At 35.1% G+C, this 21,973-nt stretch overlaps 2 protein-coding genes across 2 annotated transcripts in view; one reads left to right on the top strand and one right to left on the bottom strand.

Annotated features, from left to right (window-relative positions):
• Positions 1–8,616: 8,616 nt before the first annotated feature.
• LOC145692425 (uncharacterized) lies at positions 8,617–9,036 on the bottom strand. Its single transcript, XM_081767733.1, has one exon. The coding sequence runs from the start codon at positions 9,034–9,036 to the stop codon at positions 8,617–8,619; it is 420 nt and encodes a 139-aa protein (XP_081623859.1).
• Positions 9,037–15,082: 6,046 nt separating this feature from the next.
• LOC145691918 (uncharacterized) overlaps positions 15,083–21,973 on the top strand; it is a 60,459-nt gene continuing 53,568 nt past the window's right edge. The window contains exon 1 of the mRNA XM_081767226.1: positions 15,083–15,174. Coding sequence (XP_081623352.1) covers positions 15,114–15,174 — 61 coding nt within the window. The 5' untranslated portion in view covers positions 15,083–15,113. The remainder of the gene's footprint in view (positions 15,175–21,973) is intronic.

Below are 21,973 nucleotides of genomic sequence, written 5' to 3'. Positions count from 1 at the left end.
CTCCTTTACTTATTCTTGCTTCCTTTTGATCTCTTCCTATAACAGCTGTCCGGATTCTATAAAGTTCGTATATTACTCTGGTTGGCAAAATTAAAATTATTTTTCGATTCCACGAACGAAAATAGGTGATTCCTATAGGTTTCGAGCTCCTGAGTTCGAATCCGTAACCCGTTTATCTCCAGGATATTCCAGTTCTTAAGGAGGAGAGGGATGTTTCAATATCCGCCGAAAGATGCTATTATCCACCTATAATAATTTGCACGTTATACTTTAAATATCAATATAAATTATGCAGATAAAATTGCATAAAAAGTTAAAGTTTAACGCTTACGTTTCACTTGTTTTCCTACTCCTCTTGTAATTACTACAGGGTGTCTCGGATGTCACAATCCAACAGAAGTCTGCCAACATATTCACACACCATTTACCACTGTAGCGCCTCTCCATGGTAGCTATTTGCTGGTTAAACCTTTCCCCGTGTTCGTCGGAGACCTCCCTCAAGCTGTACATTTTAGGGAAGAAGTCCAGGTGGCAATCCAGAAAGTGTAACTTTAGGGACATATTACATCCCATGTTACGAAATGAAATAATTAACCTGCCCACAATATCTTTGTAATCAGGTGACTTCTGATTAAATAGAAAGTTAATGCACACTTCTCGAAAGGCCTCCCAATCCTCACTTTCCACTTCATTAAGCTTAGAAGAAAATGTAGTATCTCGCCTCGCTGAGTCTTGAGAATAGTTTTCTGAGATGATTAAATGCTTCACCATCCCTGACAAAGACCTTCATGAGCCCTAATTTGATATGAAGGGGTGATGAATATTTTCTCCGGATCCATAAGACGATCATTAGCCACGTTCATCTCCCGTGGGACTAGTTGCTTCCTTGGCGGCCATTTTGTAATGGTGTACTGATCTTTGGCTTGACTATCCCAATGACACAAGAAGCAGCAGTACTTTGTGTAACCTCCTTCTAAACCGGTGAGGATGGCAATAACCTTAAGGTCAGTGCATACAGACCACTGGAACTGTTCGTACTTTACTTCTGCAATAGGTTTCGCATGTTCTCGTATGTTTCTTTCATATGTACAGCATGAGCAATAAGGATGGCTTTTCATTGCCATTGTGTAGTAACACTGCCTTGAGACTTATCCTAGAGGAATCTACGAATAGCCTCCAATCTTCAGTGCTGTATTTCAACTTCAGTTGTTCCATAAGCGATGGAATGACACTGCAATACACCAAATCACTGTCCTTTGTAAAATAAGGAACTAGGCTCACCTCTCTGTGAGTTTTACGTCCCACGGTTATGACGGTTAGGCTAAAGGAGACGGTGATGATGATTAATGAATGAAATGGTGGAATGAAGAAAGTGGGAGGAAACGGAAGATCCCTGAGAAAACCCACGCACACGGTGTTTGTCCACCACAAAGTTCACTTGGCGGAGGCTGGGATCGAACCCGGGACCCCAAGCACCAGGGGTAAACGCTCTACCACTGAACCACCGCGGAACTTCTCACCTCTCTTTTCCTATACATCGATATATTCACATCTTGCTTTAGTAGATTCCATTGTTGAAGTCGTGATGCAGGCAACAGGGCTGCGGAAGGTTTAAGTCTCTGATCAGATCATTCAGCTCTTCCTGACTTGTCACATGTGGTTCAATAGTGTCAGGCACTGGAGCGTCCGAACTACCGGTCAGACTGTGTACTCGAAGATTGTGCAACATCCTCACAAGCAGCAGGTTCTTCATCGGATGAAACACTGCACAGGGTGTATGAGTCTGGTGGTACGGGGACAGACAGACAGCATCAGGTTTCACATTTCCCCTCACGGAATCCAAGTTTAGGATACTGTATTTTATGCTTCATGTTTTTTGAGAACCCTTTTATATTAGTCAGGCAAAAGTAAGAGTCTGAAACATAATCACAGGGCTCAAGTGAAACCATAGGTACGGCGAACGGCATCCATTTATGTGTACCTTACAACCACCCTGTGAGAGTACGAGCACACGAGTTACAACTTCGTTTCGGAGCCCAAACGCAATCCTGGTCGCCAATTTTACACCCAAAGTACAGATGGTGGGCTGTGTGCAGGAACGGTGACAATGGTCTACTTTGTCCTTTGAAAATCACTTCCCCACATATGTAGCAGAATGAATCTATAGAATTGTTGCAAGTTCTCGGCATGTTCGTTTAACACAAACGTTAATATTTTATGCAGAAATATTTTTCACCTACGGTGTACACAGACACAGCGTAATACCACCTTCTAACACGAAGATCAACTCGAAACTGAAATATTTGTATCACGCGACAACATGGTGTTTGTCTTGGCACTTCTTTTCAAAAATCTGTCTGTCGTCTAGACAAAAGGGAGCCGACGAATGATCGCAAGTTGATTACGAAACCTTTCTCCGTCAATAACGCCTAGGTTTTAGTGTATGCAGTGTGGAACGACAATAAATCTTTGCAACCCAAGGGGAGGGGGTACGTTTCCGGGGGGTCGTGAGCTAGAGAAAAGAATGTTCCTGAGATATAGCCTAGTAACAGTTCTTGGATTAAGGTAAAAATTCAGAATTATGCACTCCAAACACGGAAAACACATATTAAATACGAAAAATACGATTTTTTTGTCAATTATAGAAACAGGACCCCGCCAAAAACAAACCTTACGTGCTGGAACTTTCTCGATGAGTTATTCGTAATCAGCGTCTCGAAATCTTTCCGGTACAACCTTTCACCCTCGTGGGAGGATTTTCATGCCGACCAGTGTTATTCTTCTGTCTCTGTAATCTATTCTCAGCTTCCTCAACGCTCTGAACATGATATTCCAATCTACGTTATCAAAAGCTTTCTCTAAATCTACAAACGCTATCACAATTATTTTGTTTATTTTGATGTGCTGTTCTACGATCAACCGTAGAGTCAGTATTGCTTTCCTTGTTCTCTCTTTTCCTGCTGAATCCAAACTGATCTTCCGATAATCGTTCTTCGATGTGCCCCTCTATTCGTTGTGCGATAATTTTGCGCAGTATTTTTGATGCGTGGGAAAGCCAACTTAACGTTCTGTGTTCTTCGCATTTCCCTGCGCCTTTTCTCTTCAGAATAGGTACCAATATGCTTTTATCGAAGTCTCTTGGTATTTTTCCAGAGATGTACATTTCATTAATAAAATTAAAGATATATATATATATATATATATATATATATATATATATATATATATATATATATATATATATATATATATATGATCGACAATTACCGATTATGTGGATATTAAATAGTTTTCGAGGTAGCTGAGACAAACACTAAGATTTCAGATGCCGTTTAAATAAAATTTGCCCCGCAACTTAAGGAAGAAGAAGGTGTATAGAGTATAGACAATATATATAGAAAAAATAGAAAATTACCCGTAAGAGTGTCGAATCGATTGTTTTTTGAGTCGCTGAAATGAACACTGACACCAGCGATACCACTTAATTTGACAATCTGTTGCTACAAGCTTCTGCAACCATTCTTGGTGGGCATGTATGCCTGAAATTTATAACAACGAAAGAAGATTATCGTTACATCCGAAGATTATCATTACTTACTTGTTCCCGAAGACGCAAAAACACCGCGTAAGCCTACATGCTAGTAAAAAAAATAACACACTTTTCACGGTTCGAAACACGTGAGATAAAGAGTTCTGCATTTAAAGTTTTTATTTCAACCTAATGAAGCGGGTGATTGACTGTACATTTACAGCTGAGTTGATTTTAGTTTAGCATTCATTTCAGCAGCTAGGTTATATGAAACATGGACCTACTTATTAACGTGGAATCCCTACCACATGAGTTCCCGCCGGGAATCGAACCCAGGTCCCCCACGGCAAAGGCGCGTATGCTTACCGCTGTACATTTATAATAATATCAAATAATTGTTATTAAGTTCTACACTAACCCTGTAATTAGTATTCAAATAACGTAACATCTCGGGATCCATAAGTCATAGAGAGACGATATTAGTATTGATTAATATCTAAGACGATGGCATATTGGTGTTCATCAATACCTAGGAGGATGATGAACAGTTTGCTACCAAACAGTAACCGGTGACCACTGATCAACTGGCGATTGTTCCAAAGATATTGGCCAAAATATTCGGAGTTCGGGAGATTTAAGGAGCATATCTCTGGAACCGTATGGAGTCATAGAGAGATGATATTTTGCGAATTTTTCAATTTTGAGCCTTCCATTTCGAGTTTGTATTTTCGTAAAACAACATATCTAGAACGTTTTAACATCACTCTTAAACAACAAAAAAATGTGGAAAAATATTAGTACTCAAGGATATATTATAAATGGATATTTATATTGCAAGAATTGTTTAGTGAATATAGTAATAAAGTACATAGAACAATTGGTATAAATCCTCTAGAAGTTAATAAGAAATATTAATTCTTTTTAAGTTCGTTCCGGCAATTCTCTTGGAGCATTTTCAACTGATTTTGTTGTTTTTAATTGTAAGAGCCTGCTTCTCTTGAACTGAGCTTTATCTCCGTTTCGGTAGTGTGCCGACGCGTAGGATTTATAATACAACACGCCGTAGTGTCGGGATGAAAACCCACACAAAATAAATGTTTCTTACTTAAGAGTGTTATATATATAATAGCCGTGGAAATGTTTTTACGATCATCACTCGATGAAGCCACTATTAAGTTCTGATAATCATATAAATAAAATCCCATTTTATAATGTAATATTTTAATAACCACTTTGATGTGGAAAAGTCCAAACATTACACAGTCTTTCACATTAATAATTTTATAACAGCAGAAATGAATTGTTAATGTAAGTTCTTGAATCAACATTTAAATGAAATCTATTCGTAATCAATCGCCTACTACTATTCTCATTTATACTTCTGACAGCTTATTTTTCTTGATTAAAAATTAAATTTGAGTATAACACAAAGTTTATACAACTTACCAAAATTTAGTTGAATCCTAAGTAACAGAAGCAAAAATATTGGCCCACAATCACCACATGTTAGGTCGGAAAACTCCAGATAACTTGCAACGGACGCATGTAACAAATACCTCAATGTTAACCACATATCACTTCTTGGATGACTCGTTTCTTATGACGTAAAGTACCACTCAATAATTAGTACCACACCAAGCTATTTGCCATACTCAGAATTATTGTCAATGTTTTTAAACTTTCCCCAATAAAAATAACTATCTTACTAAAAGTATGAACGAAGCACCATTTTTGATTTTAATAGGTGCTTGTGCCCTGTGTATTATTCAGTATATAGTCGGAAAACAGAACCTGGAAAAGTCTCCAAAATAAGAAGTTGGATCAACCCGAGAGAGTAAAAGCAACTGATGGTCCTAAATCTTCAAGTCCACTATCCTGATCATTTCTAGACCACCGGTCGCTTGATACGAGCGGAAGTTCTCCCTTACTTCCCCCTCCTTCTCTACTAAAGCAAACAAATGAGCGTTTCTACACTGTAAATCAAAAAGCTGTAACTTTACACCAAAAAGGTGGCAGCATTTCAGTTCCACCTCAAGATGTGAGTGAAGGGTGTAAAGATTCTACCGACTGACATGTTACACCTCAAAGGTGTACACTATCGATTTCGTATAACTACACCCACGAAGTATAAGGTTGCATACAAAATGTGTTAACTAAAACTTCTAAGGTGTTACGCAACACTTTATAAGTGGAAAGTACCTGCAAATTTTGCCGCCACACCTGCACCCCTTGGGTGTAAACAAACACCTTTAGGGAGTAACTTCACCACCTTTACTTAGACCCTGAGGTGGAACCAAAATGCTGCCACCTTTGAGGTATAATTGACAAGTAGGAAGGTGTAACTGAAAAGGAAGATGCAACATTACACCATATTGTGAAACATTTCACAATGGAGTATAATGTGGCCTCTGAGATCCTATTTGTAAGCATATGCATCATTAATATGTCATTTTCGCTCAAAATTGTATAACTTTCCTCCATGCTGGCTAACCCTTTTCATCCCTTCGAACAGTGTGTAAACTTAAGTTCATATGAAACGTAGTGATGAGAAATAATGATTGATATATGCAGCTGAACGTAGACTGGAGAAAAACAGATAGAACCTTGCTTGGTTGTATGCTGTTTAGCTTATTAGATCATATCATAATCATTTGGTAAAGTTTGCCATTTTTAAATCTGAGGTATGCTTGAGAGTTTCTACTACGGGCTTCCGGAACACTTTAGTGCTTGATCTGAGAGGTTTAGACCATATTCTGATCGGTTTATCAGTGTTTCACACCATTTTACTATTAACAAACTTTGGTGCACTTCACATTGGAGTTAGCGACCCAAACCAAAGAAGGAATTCTTTTTGTAAATTTGATTGATTCGATAACCTTAAAAATTCTGTATATTCTTATTTGCCAACTGCACAAACCTATTTTCTTTGGATATTGTTAATTATTGAAACACGAATGAGTTTAAGTTCTGCTGGTACAAGTATTAGAGTATATTTCTCTATACTGCTGGAACTATTCAGATAATAATACTTCAGCTTTCAAATGTTCATAAAGATAACTAACTAACTAACTCTATGGCCTATGGAACCCGGAGGTTCAGTGCCGCGTTCACAAAAGCTCTCCACTGACTTCTATCCTTAGCTAATTGGATCCAGTTTCTACTTTGTATTCCTATCTCTGCGAGATCCATCTTAATATTATCCTCCCATCTGCGCCTAGGTCTTCCTAATGGTCGTTTTCCGATTGGTCTTCCAGTCAAGACTTTGAAAGCGTTTCTACTTTCTTCCATTCTAGCTACATGACCTGCCCACCTAAGCCTCCTAGACTTGACGACCCTAACAATGTTGGGTAAACCGTATAAACTATGTAGTTCCTCGTTATGAAGCTTCCGCCATTCCCCATTCTCGTTCCTCTTGGGTCCGAATATTCTTCTCAGGATCCTGTTCTCAAATACTTTCAGTCTATGTTCTTCCCTCAGAGTAAGCGACCATGTTTCGCAACCATACAGAACAACAGGCATGATTATCGTTTTATATAGATAAAAATATTCAAATGAAGGAACAAGCTCTATGCATCATGTTTCTCGTTAGTTCGACTGCTTAAGTCGCCAAACGCTGTAGTGTTCATTTTTAACTGTTAGCACGAGGAAAAGGAAGACAGTATTCTACTTGTTATTCTGTCATCCAGATTACTGTAATGAACCTTAAGAATGATTTATGTGTGTTTCTAATAAGTAACGTCAATAAACTGAATCTTATTGTATAATTATTTTCAAATAAATTCCAGTCCATTTACTCTTGCGTAACCTTAAATATGTGCAGAATTTTTAACAAATCTGCATATGCATTGCAACTGTTCAAATATATAAATATGTTTATAACAATATACAAATTGAAGATGTAACATTTCTTCTCAATAAGGGTTTTTATAACAGCTGTAAATGTTTTTTTTTTTGTAATTTATCTACACATGCTCATTTAGTTAATTTTCAGTACATTGCATATTTTGTCAAAACACCTGGATTTCCAACTGTGATATTGCTCAATTGAGTGAATTAAACTATCGGTTTGCATAAATAGAGCATTACCAGGATACTACTTTCACATCCACTTGAGTTCAGCATCTTGAAAGTAAGTATTTCTTAATTGATATTAATCAATATGTAGCAGGAGTAAATCTTATGCTCATTTTCAAGAACAAGCTGCGACGAAAAAGTAATTGAAATGTTATTTAATGTCTACTATCCTGTATATTTAAGGGCGCTTCTAAAACTTAAAAATACTCTTATAAACTGAATATTTTAGCTCGAAATTACATTATATCTAGCCTGGAATTTAGAAACTATTTCTAGCATGGAAATTTAATGAGACAGTTTTTAACAATTGTAAGTGTTATGTTGTTTCTGATTCTAGAATATCCTTAATTTGAAAATACAACGATAGCGTCTATTTCTTATGTACTTTTTAAGTATTGTTAATATTTACTGGCAAAAATGTAACTTTAAAGGCACAAGCACTTACGAAGAAGAAGAAGAAGAAAAATATAAAGAAATAGTTTAAGAGTTTGTATCGTATAGAGATACCTCTTACTTTGGTTGCTGTGACAACTTGTTTACCTAGTTGATGTCGTTGTTACGGTAACTAAGAAAAGACATATAGAACGAGAAGTCATCTTGTAAGAACCGAATGTATAATATTCTAATGTGATAAACACGATATAGGAAGAAGACCACGTCGCAGGAAACAAACACGCGTATAACCTCGACATCTAATGTATTTTAGTAATAATAATAGTCGCGTGAAATTCAGTGAAATAAGATCATTAACACGTTGACTGCCGCGTCGGGCACGTGTGCCCGATTCTAAGAAATCCCTACCCGCCGCGTCGGTCACTGGTGACCGACACAACAATGGTTTCTTTATTTATTTCAACAATAGAACTGAATTACTGCACAAACTTTAAATTTGCTTCTGAATACACACAATGGATTGTAGAAGAAAGTGCACTAGTAAACTTTTCCTCCAATTACTATTTTTGCTTTCAAGAACACAATGAATTTCAGGGCGAGATATTTATATTTTCCATACATTATTCAATATTCAATACTACTTTCTTCGTTCGATTTGCTGCCAACTTCCTTGACATCACTGTAGTATTCTCTTTGTACAAGTTTTTATAGTATTTTCTTGTTTGTTTTGCTTTTCCTGGTCGTCTTCTTAATTCGTGTCGAAATCTTCTGCGCCTGCACATTGGAATTGCATTTTCTGCTGGTTGTATGTTTTGAGCGACCAGGTAACGGCTTACTGATTTTCTGAATTCCACAACTTTTATATTATCTCCAGTAACTTCTTTGTACAAAATCAGGGCATTCAGCATTGATGTAGAAAGTAGTAATTTGAAGGCCAGCTTGCGGTACCATTTCAAAGCTTTTCTTAGAGGAGATGAATACGCCGCCATTTGCTCTGACATATCTACAGACGATTTTGCTTTTTTATATTCCACTATCATCTTTGGTTTCTCGATTTGTCCGCATCTGCGCTGCACATTTACAACTTCATCTGAAGGTTTGGTCGACAGAACTAGAACGTTTCTTTTATCATTCCATTTTAACACCGTTATTCCTCTTTGATTTTGTTTAGCTACAACTTCATTTCTTTTGAGATTCTTGTTTACAACATCTTGAGGATTGCCCTTTCTGTTTGAGTATCGGCATCTAAAAGTTTGTTTGCTAATTCAATACTTGTATACCAATTGTCCGTGTATTGAAGTTCTCATCAGACATGTCCTCATAAAGTGTATTTTCAATATTTGATGGTGATAGAAACAATTTACTTGGTTTCAGAGTGCTTTTACGTTTAGACATATTGCAGTTTTATATACAACGCAATATAATTCCAACCAACGAAAAAAAGTTTCTTCGTATCAACAATGAGTTCTTGGTGAAACAGACAAAACTAATACTCCAATATTTTCTACATACCAGGCTAGAGTAATAGCATAAAACAAACAAAAAAAATAACCAGAACCCGTGAGGTGTTGAAGAGAATAATAAAGATGCAAATCAGGACGGTGACCAACAGGCTGCTCGACGCGGCGCAGGCAAAGGAATTTTAAGTTCTACGCCGCGTCGGGCACGCGTGACCGACAATCAAAAAAATTTTTTTTCTCCGAAACGGTCACTCTACGTAAACAAATAAGATAATAAATAAACGTTTTAGAAGGAGTGGGAACTTGTGGTAATAATGGCCTGAATGAAAAAATTCCATCGGAAAGCTTGGCAGTCAACGTGTTCAGCAGCAGATCTGAGGACATCCCAGCGAGTACGTTTTTAGAGAAACTTGAGGAAGAATCTGAATTAATTGGCATAGATTAGGTTAATTTAATCAAAATCTTACCGCATATTTTGTTACCACCTTGTTCAGTATGACACAAAGCAATAGGCAGTCTTCGTCACTATCCTGATTTTAAAAATGCAATGTTAGCAAAATTTGAGAACGACTTTGTGTTGACAGACCGGGATGCACAGATTAGACCCCGACGTTTTGATCCTAAAGTGGACAAACGTCTTACAGATTTTGTAATCTCAGCGTATAATGATTTGAAACAGATCAATCCATATAAGCAAGAATCACGCATTATTGCATCAATAAGAAAATTATTACCGTTTAGGCTACAGCAAGTATTCATCTCTTCGCAATGTATTAATTTTAATCACTTAATAATGATAGTTCAAAATTATGAAAGTCAGATTAGATTGCAAAGTAATAATAACAGAAATCAAGCTAATTATATTCTTGTTCGGAATATCAATATTAGAGAAGATTGTATTCGTAATACGAGAGGTAATGACATATTTTCTCGTAATGGCAATACGACCAAACTTAATTTCATAAGAAATAGAAATAATCATTATACACCTTTTAGGAATAATGTAAATAATCGAGCTGATTTTTCACGAACTTCCAGATTTCGTAGTAATTACAAAGGTGGCAGAAATTTCCAAAAGAGAAGCCAAAGAACTGGTGAAGTATATAAGATACAGAATTGTACTCAAAATTGTGCCATTCAATGCAACCGAATCGAATCTTTTGGTAATGTCACTTAAGCTAAAGTTATGGCGTCCGTCAAAACATACCCAATTAATTTTTGTTTTTTTGCCGCTTGGGATTGTTATGGTTTCATTTGTAATTCGTACTTCGTTCAAATTATGTACAGTTATATTAATGATTGCGCGGAATGCATGAGAATTAATCATAATGTCCAATCTATATACGAAAATATTTAGAATCTATTAGGTTATGATTTTATTGTAATTTTTACTTCGTTCAAATTCTGTGGAATTACACCTAAGCATCAACACAAATATTGTCTATCAAATTTATGTTAAATATGCCCTTATAAATTAAACATGTTACATTGTATCTTAGCTTACACCAACTTATTTTAATATTTACGGGAAAAGTGTTATTTTAAAGACACAAGCACTTGTATATATATATATATATATATATATATAGACATTGTATATATACAAAAGTATAGTTTTGTATATATATATATATATATATATATATATATATATATATATATATATATATATATATATATATATAGGGTAAAGCAGAGAGTCATTAGCCATCAAATAGTGATTGGCCACATTGCGATTAAAAGTACAATAATAAGGACGTGCTTCGAAATTTCTCATAATTATGTTGTTGAAGCGGACGGCGATTGTCTTTTCTTTGTTTGTAAATTGTCATTCTTCCGCAAGATTGCGCGTTTGTAATGCTTTGTAATGTAGGAAGCGAAGACATGTGCGGATCAGTCTGAAATTCTAGGTAAGTCTTATGAAATTCTTAAGGATTCTTCTAATAATAAATCAATTGCTTTCAGGATTTAAAGTTGTTTTTCTTGTGCTAATTGATGATAATGGATTTCTTAAGCTTTGAAGCACTATATAACAGAATTTCTGATATCTATTTTTTATTTTCTTCATTTTCGGGGGGTGGATAATAACTATAACCTGATTACTCTTCATTTATAGTCATTGGCCACGTATGCCAATTACTATGTATTTACGCAGTTAATAAATGTGGCAATTTAAAAATATTCTGAGCCTTTATTATGCACTTTATAAAACATATCTTTTTCACACGTTAATCTGAATGTATTTACCAGTTGTTGGCATGGTGGCCAATAACTAAATATATCGGGTGGCCAATCACTATGTACAGTTCTGATTTCTCGATTTTCTGTTTCTGGCTTTGCAGTCGTAATCGCAAGAATGCCAAAAGTTGCTAAAATACCCTACGATAAGGATATTATAGAGAAGGCTCTCAGTGAGTTACATGAAACAAAAGCATCTCAGAGATCCATAGCAAAGAAATATGGAATTCCAAGAGCTACGTTGCAATATGAGATAAAGAACTCTGATTGCAACAACAGGTTTGGTCTTTCCCCTATTTTATCTAAAGAGGAAGAAGAGACTATTGTTCGGTAAGCCCAATTGATATCTGCATTAATACCTATGTTTCTACTTAGGTCTACTAATCTATGTATTCACTTACAAAAACGGAAAATACAGAAAACTGCATTAATATTTCGATATATTATTAGTAGCATTCACTCTTTCATAGTATTCATCTCAAGCAACTAATTGGAATCATTAGCTACGTTTTAATAAATACCTTTTTTATATTCCAGGGTTTATATTTAATAAAAGTTGAATTAGTATGCTTTAATATCAATCTAATTCAAACTGCATGGAATCAAACATTAGTCGACCACTAAGAGATGGTAATAATAGTATTGGTGACATTCATAGCATTATTAAACGTGATTTCTTATGTTGTTGTTGTCAGTGTAGAAATTTATATCGGAAATCTAAAATTTGAAGATAGGGCCTATATTTCTAAACTTTATTTCTACTTTATTAGAGCGACTAATTTATTTTCTTTTTACAATATTGCAGGCTTTTCTAAAGAGACATCCGGAACTGAGTCAGCACACTGCAGAAGATGTAACGTACGCCAGTGCCTGTATAAGTGAGAACGACATTCGCAGTTGGTTACAGGAAATATACAGTTATTTACAGGAATCAGGACTGCAAGACATTCTAACACAGCCACGGAGAGTGTTCAACGGAGATGAAACTAATTTTCATGTCTGCCCTTCGAGTGGTAAAGTTCTTGCATTCAAAGGTGATTAAAACGTTTACGACGTAAAAACGTCCTCTTCCAAAGAAAATCTGACAGTGATGTTCTGCTTCGCTGCCGCCGATGATTGCCGATGTAAGTTGTGTCCGCCGATGATTGTTTATCCATATAAAAGAATTCAAAGTGTAGTAATAAACTCTGTTCCTGGAGGTTGGGGAATTGGTAGAAGTGAAAACGGTTGGATGAAATCTGAAGTGTTTTATAAATATATAGCAAATATATTTTATCCTTATATTGTAAAAGAAGGGATTCAGCTCCCTGTCATCCTCTTCATTGATGGCCACAAAACTCACTTGACGTATCAGTTAAGCCAGCTTTGCAGAGAACTAGGAATAGAACTTATTGCCCTTTACCCAAATTCGACACGTATTTTGCAACTAGCTGATGTAGCTGCTTTTAAACCAATAAACTCTGGTTGGAAGAAAGCTGTTAGCGATTGGTACAGGAAAAATCCTAATTGTGTACTCACAAAGCTAACCTTTTCCGAAGTATTACAGAATGTAATACAAACTTATTTAAGACCTGCAGTAATCATTAACGGTTTTAGAGCATGCGGGTTGATACCTTGGGATCCTAATGCCGTTGATTATTCTAAATGTCTGACAACTTCAGGAACAAAAGTGAGCACAAAGTTAACAGAAAACACTCCCGTTCTTTCATTTGAGAAATTTTGCAGTATTGTAGGTAACAATAAAATTCAAAAATTTGAAGAAAACGATAGAAATGGCCTTCAACAGAAAGATGTAAATGAAGACAACAAGTTTGTCATCTTGTACAATATATGGAAATTTTTCAATCAAAACCATTTGAGTGTAACTAATAGTGCTGATGTGGAAAGGAGCCCGAATGCAACACAACAAATACAGACGAATATTGAGAACGATGGTTATGTGCAACATGAAAGTGTTCACGAACAGAGTGAAAACATTGGAATAATCGATCCTTTACCAAGCATTAGCAGTGCAGTTTCACCTAAGAAACAGAAAGCCCTCTTTTGGAAACCCAGCATTCCCAAATAATTGAATACTTGGCCTGGCCCGAAACCCCTAAAAGAGAAGGAAAGAGGAACATAGAAAGAATGCTTTATGCAATAACGTCAGAAAAATATAGGATGTTATGTGAAAAGAAGTTAACAGAAAAGGCTAAATTAAATGAGGACAAAGAACGCAAAAAGAGAGAACGAGAGGAAACTAGAAAATCCAAAGCAACGATGAAGTCTCTAGCCCCAAAAAAGAGAACAAAAAGAAAATTAGATCTCAGTAACACTTTCGAAAGTAAGAAATGTTTTGTTTGTAAAGGTAGCGATTCTAAGCATATGTTAATCTGTAGCGAATGTGATAATGCGACTCATGAATCATGTGTCCCCAGAAATCATCAACCAAACATTTCACTCTCACCAGATGATGATATTTATGTATGCCACAAGTGTTTCCACATTGATGATGAAAGTGATGTACCTAGCAACTTCGAGATTGGTGACAGTGATACAGTCATTGGCTGAAATATTGGAACTAATTGCAAAAGCTAATAGAAAGAGTGTTACAAAAAGTATGATATGAAAGAAGGACTAAATGTAAGAACTGTTTATTTATTTTTATATTATATAAGCCTAATTTATATAATATTCAAGTATTTTTCAAGTAAAGTTACTTTTGTATTTCTCATAATTTCTACATTGTAAATTTTTAAAACTGTAAAAGAAACATAATACATAGAAATTAATATTTTGTTAACTAGAAATTAATAGATTTTTAAAAAAATAACCACAAAATGCATTGTTTCATTTTCACAATCCTAAACTACTTTTGGCAATATAATAGTGACCTTGGTGTTTAATTTCTAGCCTGTAGAACAAAATTGTACTCATATTAAGCTCAAAAATTTTTGATTGCGTTTAGTGGCCAATCACTAGTACAAACCCCGGCCAATCACTAAAAAATGTGGCCAATTACTGTACATTTTCGCATATTTTTACAAAAAGAGATTCTGTAAAAATGCTGTATAACTTAGAGCAAAAAGAATAACCGAAGTCGAAAGCTAATATCCTTATAAGTCCACTTAAAAAATATTAGTTTTAAATTGCAAGAAATAAGGGCACTACTAAACTCCAAATTCAAATTTTTTCTTAAGTGGCCAATAACTGTGCATTTCACCCTATATATATATAGTATTTGTATATACATAAAAGTATATAACCGCGTTGTGTGATTCATGATAATCTCGTGAACTGTATAAATATTCAATATATAGATTTGGAATCAGGGGATGTAACGTAGCAGAAGAAATGACGTTACAATATGAATGTTGTAAATCTTGTCTCCTAACATTAATGTATTTCTTCTTTTAGATATATCTCATTGAACTTCAAAAATGAAACATTTACTTCTCTTAGTGGCTTTAGCAGTTGCTACTGAAAGCGTACCTGCACCAGGTAAGTTTACTTCTGCAATATTTTCTGTGGGTGTGTGGCATATTCATACCCCACGTTTCATTTCTGATAACTGTAAGTAGATTTAAACTAGGTTTCTTAAAAATAGATCTTGCGTTCTTCACGGTATATATATATATATATATATATATATATATATATATATATATATATATATATATATATATATATATATATATTGTTGATAAGTACTTTTAATGTATTTCAGATTTATTACTCCTGTATAACACTAGTAGCGAATTATAAAATATTTAAAATCAAACTATTTATTTCGTACCTTATCATAGGTTTCTGGGCGTAGAAATTTAGACATAAAGAAACTCTTAAAATATTGAGATAGATTAGTTTCGATCTCTATTTCCTTGACAAGAAAAGTTCATAAAAATAATTTAATTTTGAGTATAGAGCATCAAAATGTTCAAAGTAATTGGAGGAGCTACGGTGGGTCAGTGGTTGAGCGTTCATCTTTGGTGCATGCGGTCCCTGGTTAGATCCCAGCTTGCATCAAGTCAACATTGAGGTGGACAAACACCGTGTGAGTGGGTTTTTTCGCTGTTCTCCCGTTTCCTCTCACATTATTCATTCCACCATTCAACTCATTTTTCATAATTTCCATCTGCTTTAGCCTAGCGGGCATATCCGGGGGATGTAAAACCGAAAGTTTGCATTTCATTTTATTTTTCATTTCAAGATAATCAGAAGTGTCATATTCTCTGTTTTCCTTAATGGAAAGCATTTATTTTGGAAAATTAAGTATTTTAGTGTTTTCATTTTTGCATATATAACTATATTGTTCAAGATATTTCTAAATAGCGAAAAATATAAATTAATGATACTGTGAGATCATAAAATCGGGATCAAATGACGAAGTTTCAACTACAACTAAGAATTTTATCCCTAATGTCCACATTTTTTAAATATGAGTATGCATAACGTATCATTTGGGCATTTTCCCTAATACCGGGTGATTATTATAAAATTTTTGTTTATTTAGCCATTACATTTAAATAATATATTACAACACTCATTTCACTTGATTGTGATACAAGTGCGAGAACGAAAGGCAGCTGAATTTGTCAATTATTTAACACATTAAACTTGCGGTTAGGAGTGGTGACAAATAAACAAGATATTGTGTTAGAACGTAATAAACAGTATAGGGGTAAAAACCACGTAAAGAGTACATTAAAAATAGCCTTAAAACATGTAATGTAAGCGAAGGTAGAGAGTAAATATAATATTACAAGAACTAATCATTGATAATCTAAATCAAGACCAATATAACTTATACACAAAGTAACTCAAATCACAGTTATCCAAGAATACAACATGATATTTCAGGCACATGAATAAGCAGTCTTTTAAATTACAAGGTATATAATGATTAATAGGCACTCATTAATATGCACTATATACAATCCTACTCTATTATCAGAAAGGTTTAACTTATTTTCATTTATCTACCTTAGTCTATTAATCTAAATCTCTATTTCATCCTCGCTTTGTTAATTCTCAATTTCATTATATTGATTATATTTTTTTATTTCTCTTGGTTTATGATTCACTTTATATGTTTCTCATATTAAATATTAATATACAAGCAGTTTTATATACAACATAAAGTTATATTTGCAAATATTAGAATTGATAAATTTGTATTAACACGAACAGAAGTGCATTCACACTTCTAATTATTCACGTCCTTCAACATTAAAGAACCAAGAATGCAATACGGATTTCTTAACTGAGAATTAAGAAATCAGCATTCTTTTAAATACGGTGTTCTATAAGTTCTCTATCGTTTTGGAAAGATGTTGGTGTAGCATACTGCATTAAAAAGTAGAATAAAACCTGTCACTGCAACGAACAAAAAATCTTAAAAAAAAAGACATTATTTAGTATATACAAAGCGATTGATATCATGAGAAAATTGCAAAGTGATCTTATTTAACCTAAGGTATATCAAGGAAAAATTAACGTTGTTCAAATTTTAATTGTCTCAGGACACAGTATTTTGTTAAATATCTGGTATTTTAATATCTGGAATATTTTCAGCGTTCCCTTCACTTTAGTTAGTTTTCAGTTTTAATACCTGTACTAACGGTAAGACTTTATGGAAAAATATATCACGTCGTGCGTGGTGATTTCACTCCCACTTTTGTTTTGCAAAAATAAAAATTAACCTCAAAAGCACCGTATTCTTCCTTTTTTCTTAAAAAAATATTCTTATTATGAGTCATTTACACATTAGAGTTAACAAGAATATTTTGCGGTGTTGCATTATTGGCTTCCAATATGATCGAAATATGCAGTCGAAAAAACAAACGGACAATCTAAGAAGGCAAGAGTATTCTTTTGTAGAGAAGAAAAGACAGTTACCGTAGTTCTCCCATCCATAGGTAAATTAAAAAGTCAAAGTGAAATAACAACAGTATTAGTAACAGATATGAATGCCGTTGTCTTGGAAATTTATGCGTATTTCTTCACAAAGAGCTCGGCAGAAATTTTCAGGCTAGCTCAGTGGTAAAGCGTGGGACATTTTATCGTAAGATCGTGAGTTCAATTCCCGTTTGGGTAAACTTCTTGATACGCAATGACATATTCCACCATGTATGAATATTTATATGAAATAATTACATTAAAATTAGCATTACATACAAATTAACCCTAGGAACACAAAGGTATTTTTGGGTTACATGGAACACTAACGAGGGGGCCTCTGAGGCCGAAAGATTAAAGGTTGTTATTTCTCACAGAAAATAATTTATCTTGTCTGATATGAACTTGGGGTGTCTAAGACATCGTATATTATCATTTTCTATTACTACTAGATTTCTAAGTACAGTGGTGCCAACTATATGTGTGTGGTTGTTTATTTTACCTCTTTTATTTATGCCAGTAACTATGACATATTATTTTATTTGTTTGTGTAGATAAACTATCAAACAGATCAATATCAACTTAGCACAGTATAATATGTGTACAAAGGCGGCTTCTAAAACCATATTGGTGTGGTACAATAAAATGGGGTAGAATGGGGACCAGTGAGGTATGCTTCAGTATTCCAATGAATTCAGGATTAATCTTGCGTAATTCCATCCCGGTTATCCTTCGAATGGCGAAATTCTTTCAAATTTTCTTTCCACGAAAATATGGACAGTATGAGGGACGATCACTAGACACTATAGAGGATGTCATCAGAGAAGCTCTGTTGCCAACCCAACAAAAATTACAATTTTTCTAGTAGCACAACGTCAGGTTTTTGCACCTGAACATGTAAGCAAACAAGCTACGACTTGTCTATCAGTTTTGTAAACTAACACCCCCAAAGCGTCATGAATATTACAAGGGATTCACTGCAAGGCATAGTTTCTTTCCATCACAATGGAAACTATTGAAATTTGATTATCTCTTTCTTATATATATATATATATATATATATATATATATATATATATATATATATATATATGTGTGTGTGTGTGTGTGCGTAGAAGGTTTGAAGGAATAAACTAATAGAAAATAAAATATTTAGGTGCCAAAAATAACACTGTTTTACAAGGGTTGTATTTATGAAATGAAATTTTGTACTATGAAAGGAATGAGACATGGAAGTTCAAATGAGATATCCGATTTGATCCGTCAGGGATAGTTTACGAGTAATTCAAGCATTCATGTACTACATATGTTCATATACATGCCAAACACAGTATATGGTGGCAAAAGGGAATTTGGAAACTAAGACCTTGCAACATTGACAGTTTTCATTTTCGAGAGGTTGGCAAAACTTGCCCGACAGTGTTTTGTTGTTACAATGGGATTTTGGGAGTAGTTTGTGACTTAAACTGAGCGTGTGAATCTGGTATTTTTATTGGGCGTTAATACTACTTGCTGTATGGAAACTGAATGCTGTGGATTCATTTTGTTCGTGTTTATGTAAAGTAAAAAAATGCATCGCAGTCGTGGTTGTAAGTACGCAGCTAACAACTTTTGTTATGTTTGTGGAGAGTCAACCTTCGTGAGGAACAGGAAAAAAATCACACCCATCATCAAGAGAGCATATAACCAGTACTTTGGCGTCGGAGCTGGTGATTTTCATAAGAAGGGTCACCTAATATGTGTTATGCTACATGTTATTGCAAACTAATTAAGTGGTGGCAAGGAAAAATGTTTCATTATTTGCTGTACCGATGGTTTGGAGGGAACCAATGGACCATTTGACATACTGTTATTTCTGCTTAACCAAAATTCAGGGATTCACGAACAGCAAATCAAATAAACATATTGTTTATCCGGATCTGCCGTCAGCAAGACAGCCTGTGGCACATTCTGAAACTTTAACAGTTCTTTCAAGGCCCACAGATATAGAATAGATGAGTGATAGTGAAGAAAGTTGCACAACAGAACTTACATCTTCTCCGGAAAAAGAAGGGATCCCCCGTATCAAGGCACGAGTACGCCCACGCCACGTGTATTACAGCAGGATGATTTAAATGATTTAGTGCGAGACTTAGGACTCAGTAAGCAGAAAGCAGAATTGTTAGGCTCCAGGTTACAGGAATATAACCTTCTCCACGAAACAACCAACATAACCTTCAGGAACAGAGAACGTGCTTTTGTGTCTTATTTTGACAGTGACATTCTGCAATGATGTTCATGGATTAATAACAGCCTTGCACATAACATACGAACCTGGTGAATGGAGATTATTTTTGGATGCTTCGGAGAATAACTTAAAAGGTGTATTGCTCCATATCGGGAATAAACTACCTTCAATTCCATTTGCATATGCCACTTTTACCAAAGAGAGTTATGACATGTTCAGAAAGATATTGACCTCAATTAAGTACAATGAACATAAGTGGAAGTTGTGTTGTGACTTCAAGGTAATAGCATTATTATTAGGGATAGCATTATTTTTGTGTGAATGGGATAGTCGGGAAAGAACTTCCCACTATGTGACAAAGGAGTGGCCTAAACGCAAATGGACAGTTGGTGAAAAGAATGTGCAACGGGACAGTCTTGTAGATCCTAGAAATGTTTTTGTTCTACCCCTACATATAAAACTTTTACTTATTAAACAGCTTGTAAAGGCAATGGATCCCAATGAGCCAGCATTTGCATATCTTGCTGACACATTTCCTCGGCTGTCAGCTGCAAAAATAAGAGAGGGCGTGTTCGTAGGTCAGGAGATACGAGATCTGCAGAAAGATAGAGGTTTTGAGGCATGTCTCACACACAAAAAAAAGCGCGCATGGATGAGTTTTACGGAAAGTAACCCAAAACATTCTCGGGAGAAGACGGGACCCTAAATACAAGGTGATGGTGGATGAAATGCTTCTAGCTTATCAGGATTTAGGGAGAAAAATATCCTTGAAGGTGCATATCATGGACTCACATCTGGATTACTTCCCTAGTAATTGCTGTGACATTTCTGATGAACACAGAGAAAGATTTCGTAAAGATGTATCCACCATTGAAAAACGCTATGAAGGGAAGTGGATGCCCATCGTGCTGGCAGCTTATAGCTGGGGTATCATTAGAGACAAGAGAGACACTCAGTACAAATAAAAAAGTAAACCATTATGTACGGTCGACAGCTGTTTCGCATACCTACAATTCTATGTAATATATAGTGTCAACAATATATAATAATGCTTTACAAACACAAACATTACGTGCTGATTACTCCGAAACTAACCCTGATGCAGAAAAACTAAAAATGAGATTTGAATTCAGGAGTGAAATTCCTTTCAGAATCACTACTTTGTTACCCACAAATAAAACTTTTTTTTATTTTTTTGTAGAACAGTGTAATCAGAAAATAATATTTATTCTAATTTTTATAGCGTGCAGTTGGCAACACTGCACCATAATAATAGCTCAGAGCGACCCTGCATGTTGTAATACCGAAACTGTTTCAAAGGAAAGTAAAATAAGTAGCGAAAACACTGGAATATAACAGTCAGTGTATGCGGTGAATAGCTCCTTAGTATTTATAAATAGACATTATTTATAACCAACAGCACTTTATTTATAAATAAAAAAAACAAAACACTAAAGACTAAGCAAGTACGTTTTCTGATTAATGGGGTCAAGCTTGACAATATCATTTTTTTAAAGATTTTTTATGCAATTAGAAATGTTAGATATAGAACAAAAATAATATGTGGGCCTCAGAGCCCCCCTTGGTGCTCCTAGGGTTAAGTAAAATGTGAAAAAGTTGAGTTGATTTTGAGTTTAACGTCCCTTTTCAGCAGCGAGGCTATATGAGACGTGGACCTCCTGATTAACGTGGAATCCAAACCACATGAGCTCCCGCCGGGAATCGAATCCGGGTCTCCCGCGTCAAAGGCGCGTACGCTAACCGCTTAGCCACTGATGAGCTCAAAATGTGAAAAAGCAATACATGTGTGTTATATATTTGTCTGCAGCCATTTGCAATACGAAATTGTTTTTCAACATTCACAATACAGCATGGAATACGTGATCTTAGATATACATAGTAGTATTATAATCACTAAATGTGAGACATTTGCATCTGATTCAAGAAACAGCCCAAGAAGCAGCTATATAGTTAATTGGGATTGGAACACTAATATAGTATCCAAGACTCTTTTACAGTTATTATACGCTTTATTTTTCTGGCATGGAATCTATTACAAGGATGACGAATTTATTTCCTTCCCCTATCTTCAACCATACTACCGAAACCAACCTCACAGGCCACTGCAAGATCTTCGTGTATCTGATTCAGGTCAACTGCCTTAGAGTACGCTTC

Source organism: Thermobia domestica, chromosome 8 (assembly GCF_964235325.1).
Source record: "Thermobia domestica chromosome 8, izTheDome1.hap1.1, whole genome shotgun sequence".
Taxonomy (NCBI): domain Eukaryota; kingdom Metazoa; phylum Arthropoda; class Insecta; order Zygentoma; family Lepismatidae; genus Thermobia; species Thermobia domestica.
This window is presented reverse-complemented; position numbering and strand designations above follow the sequence as displayed.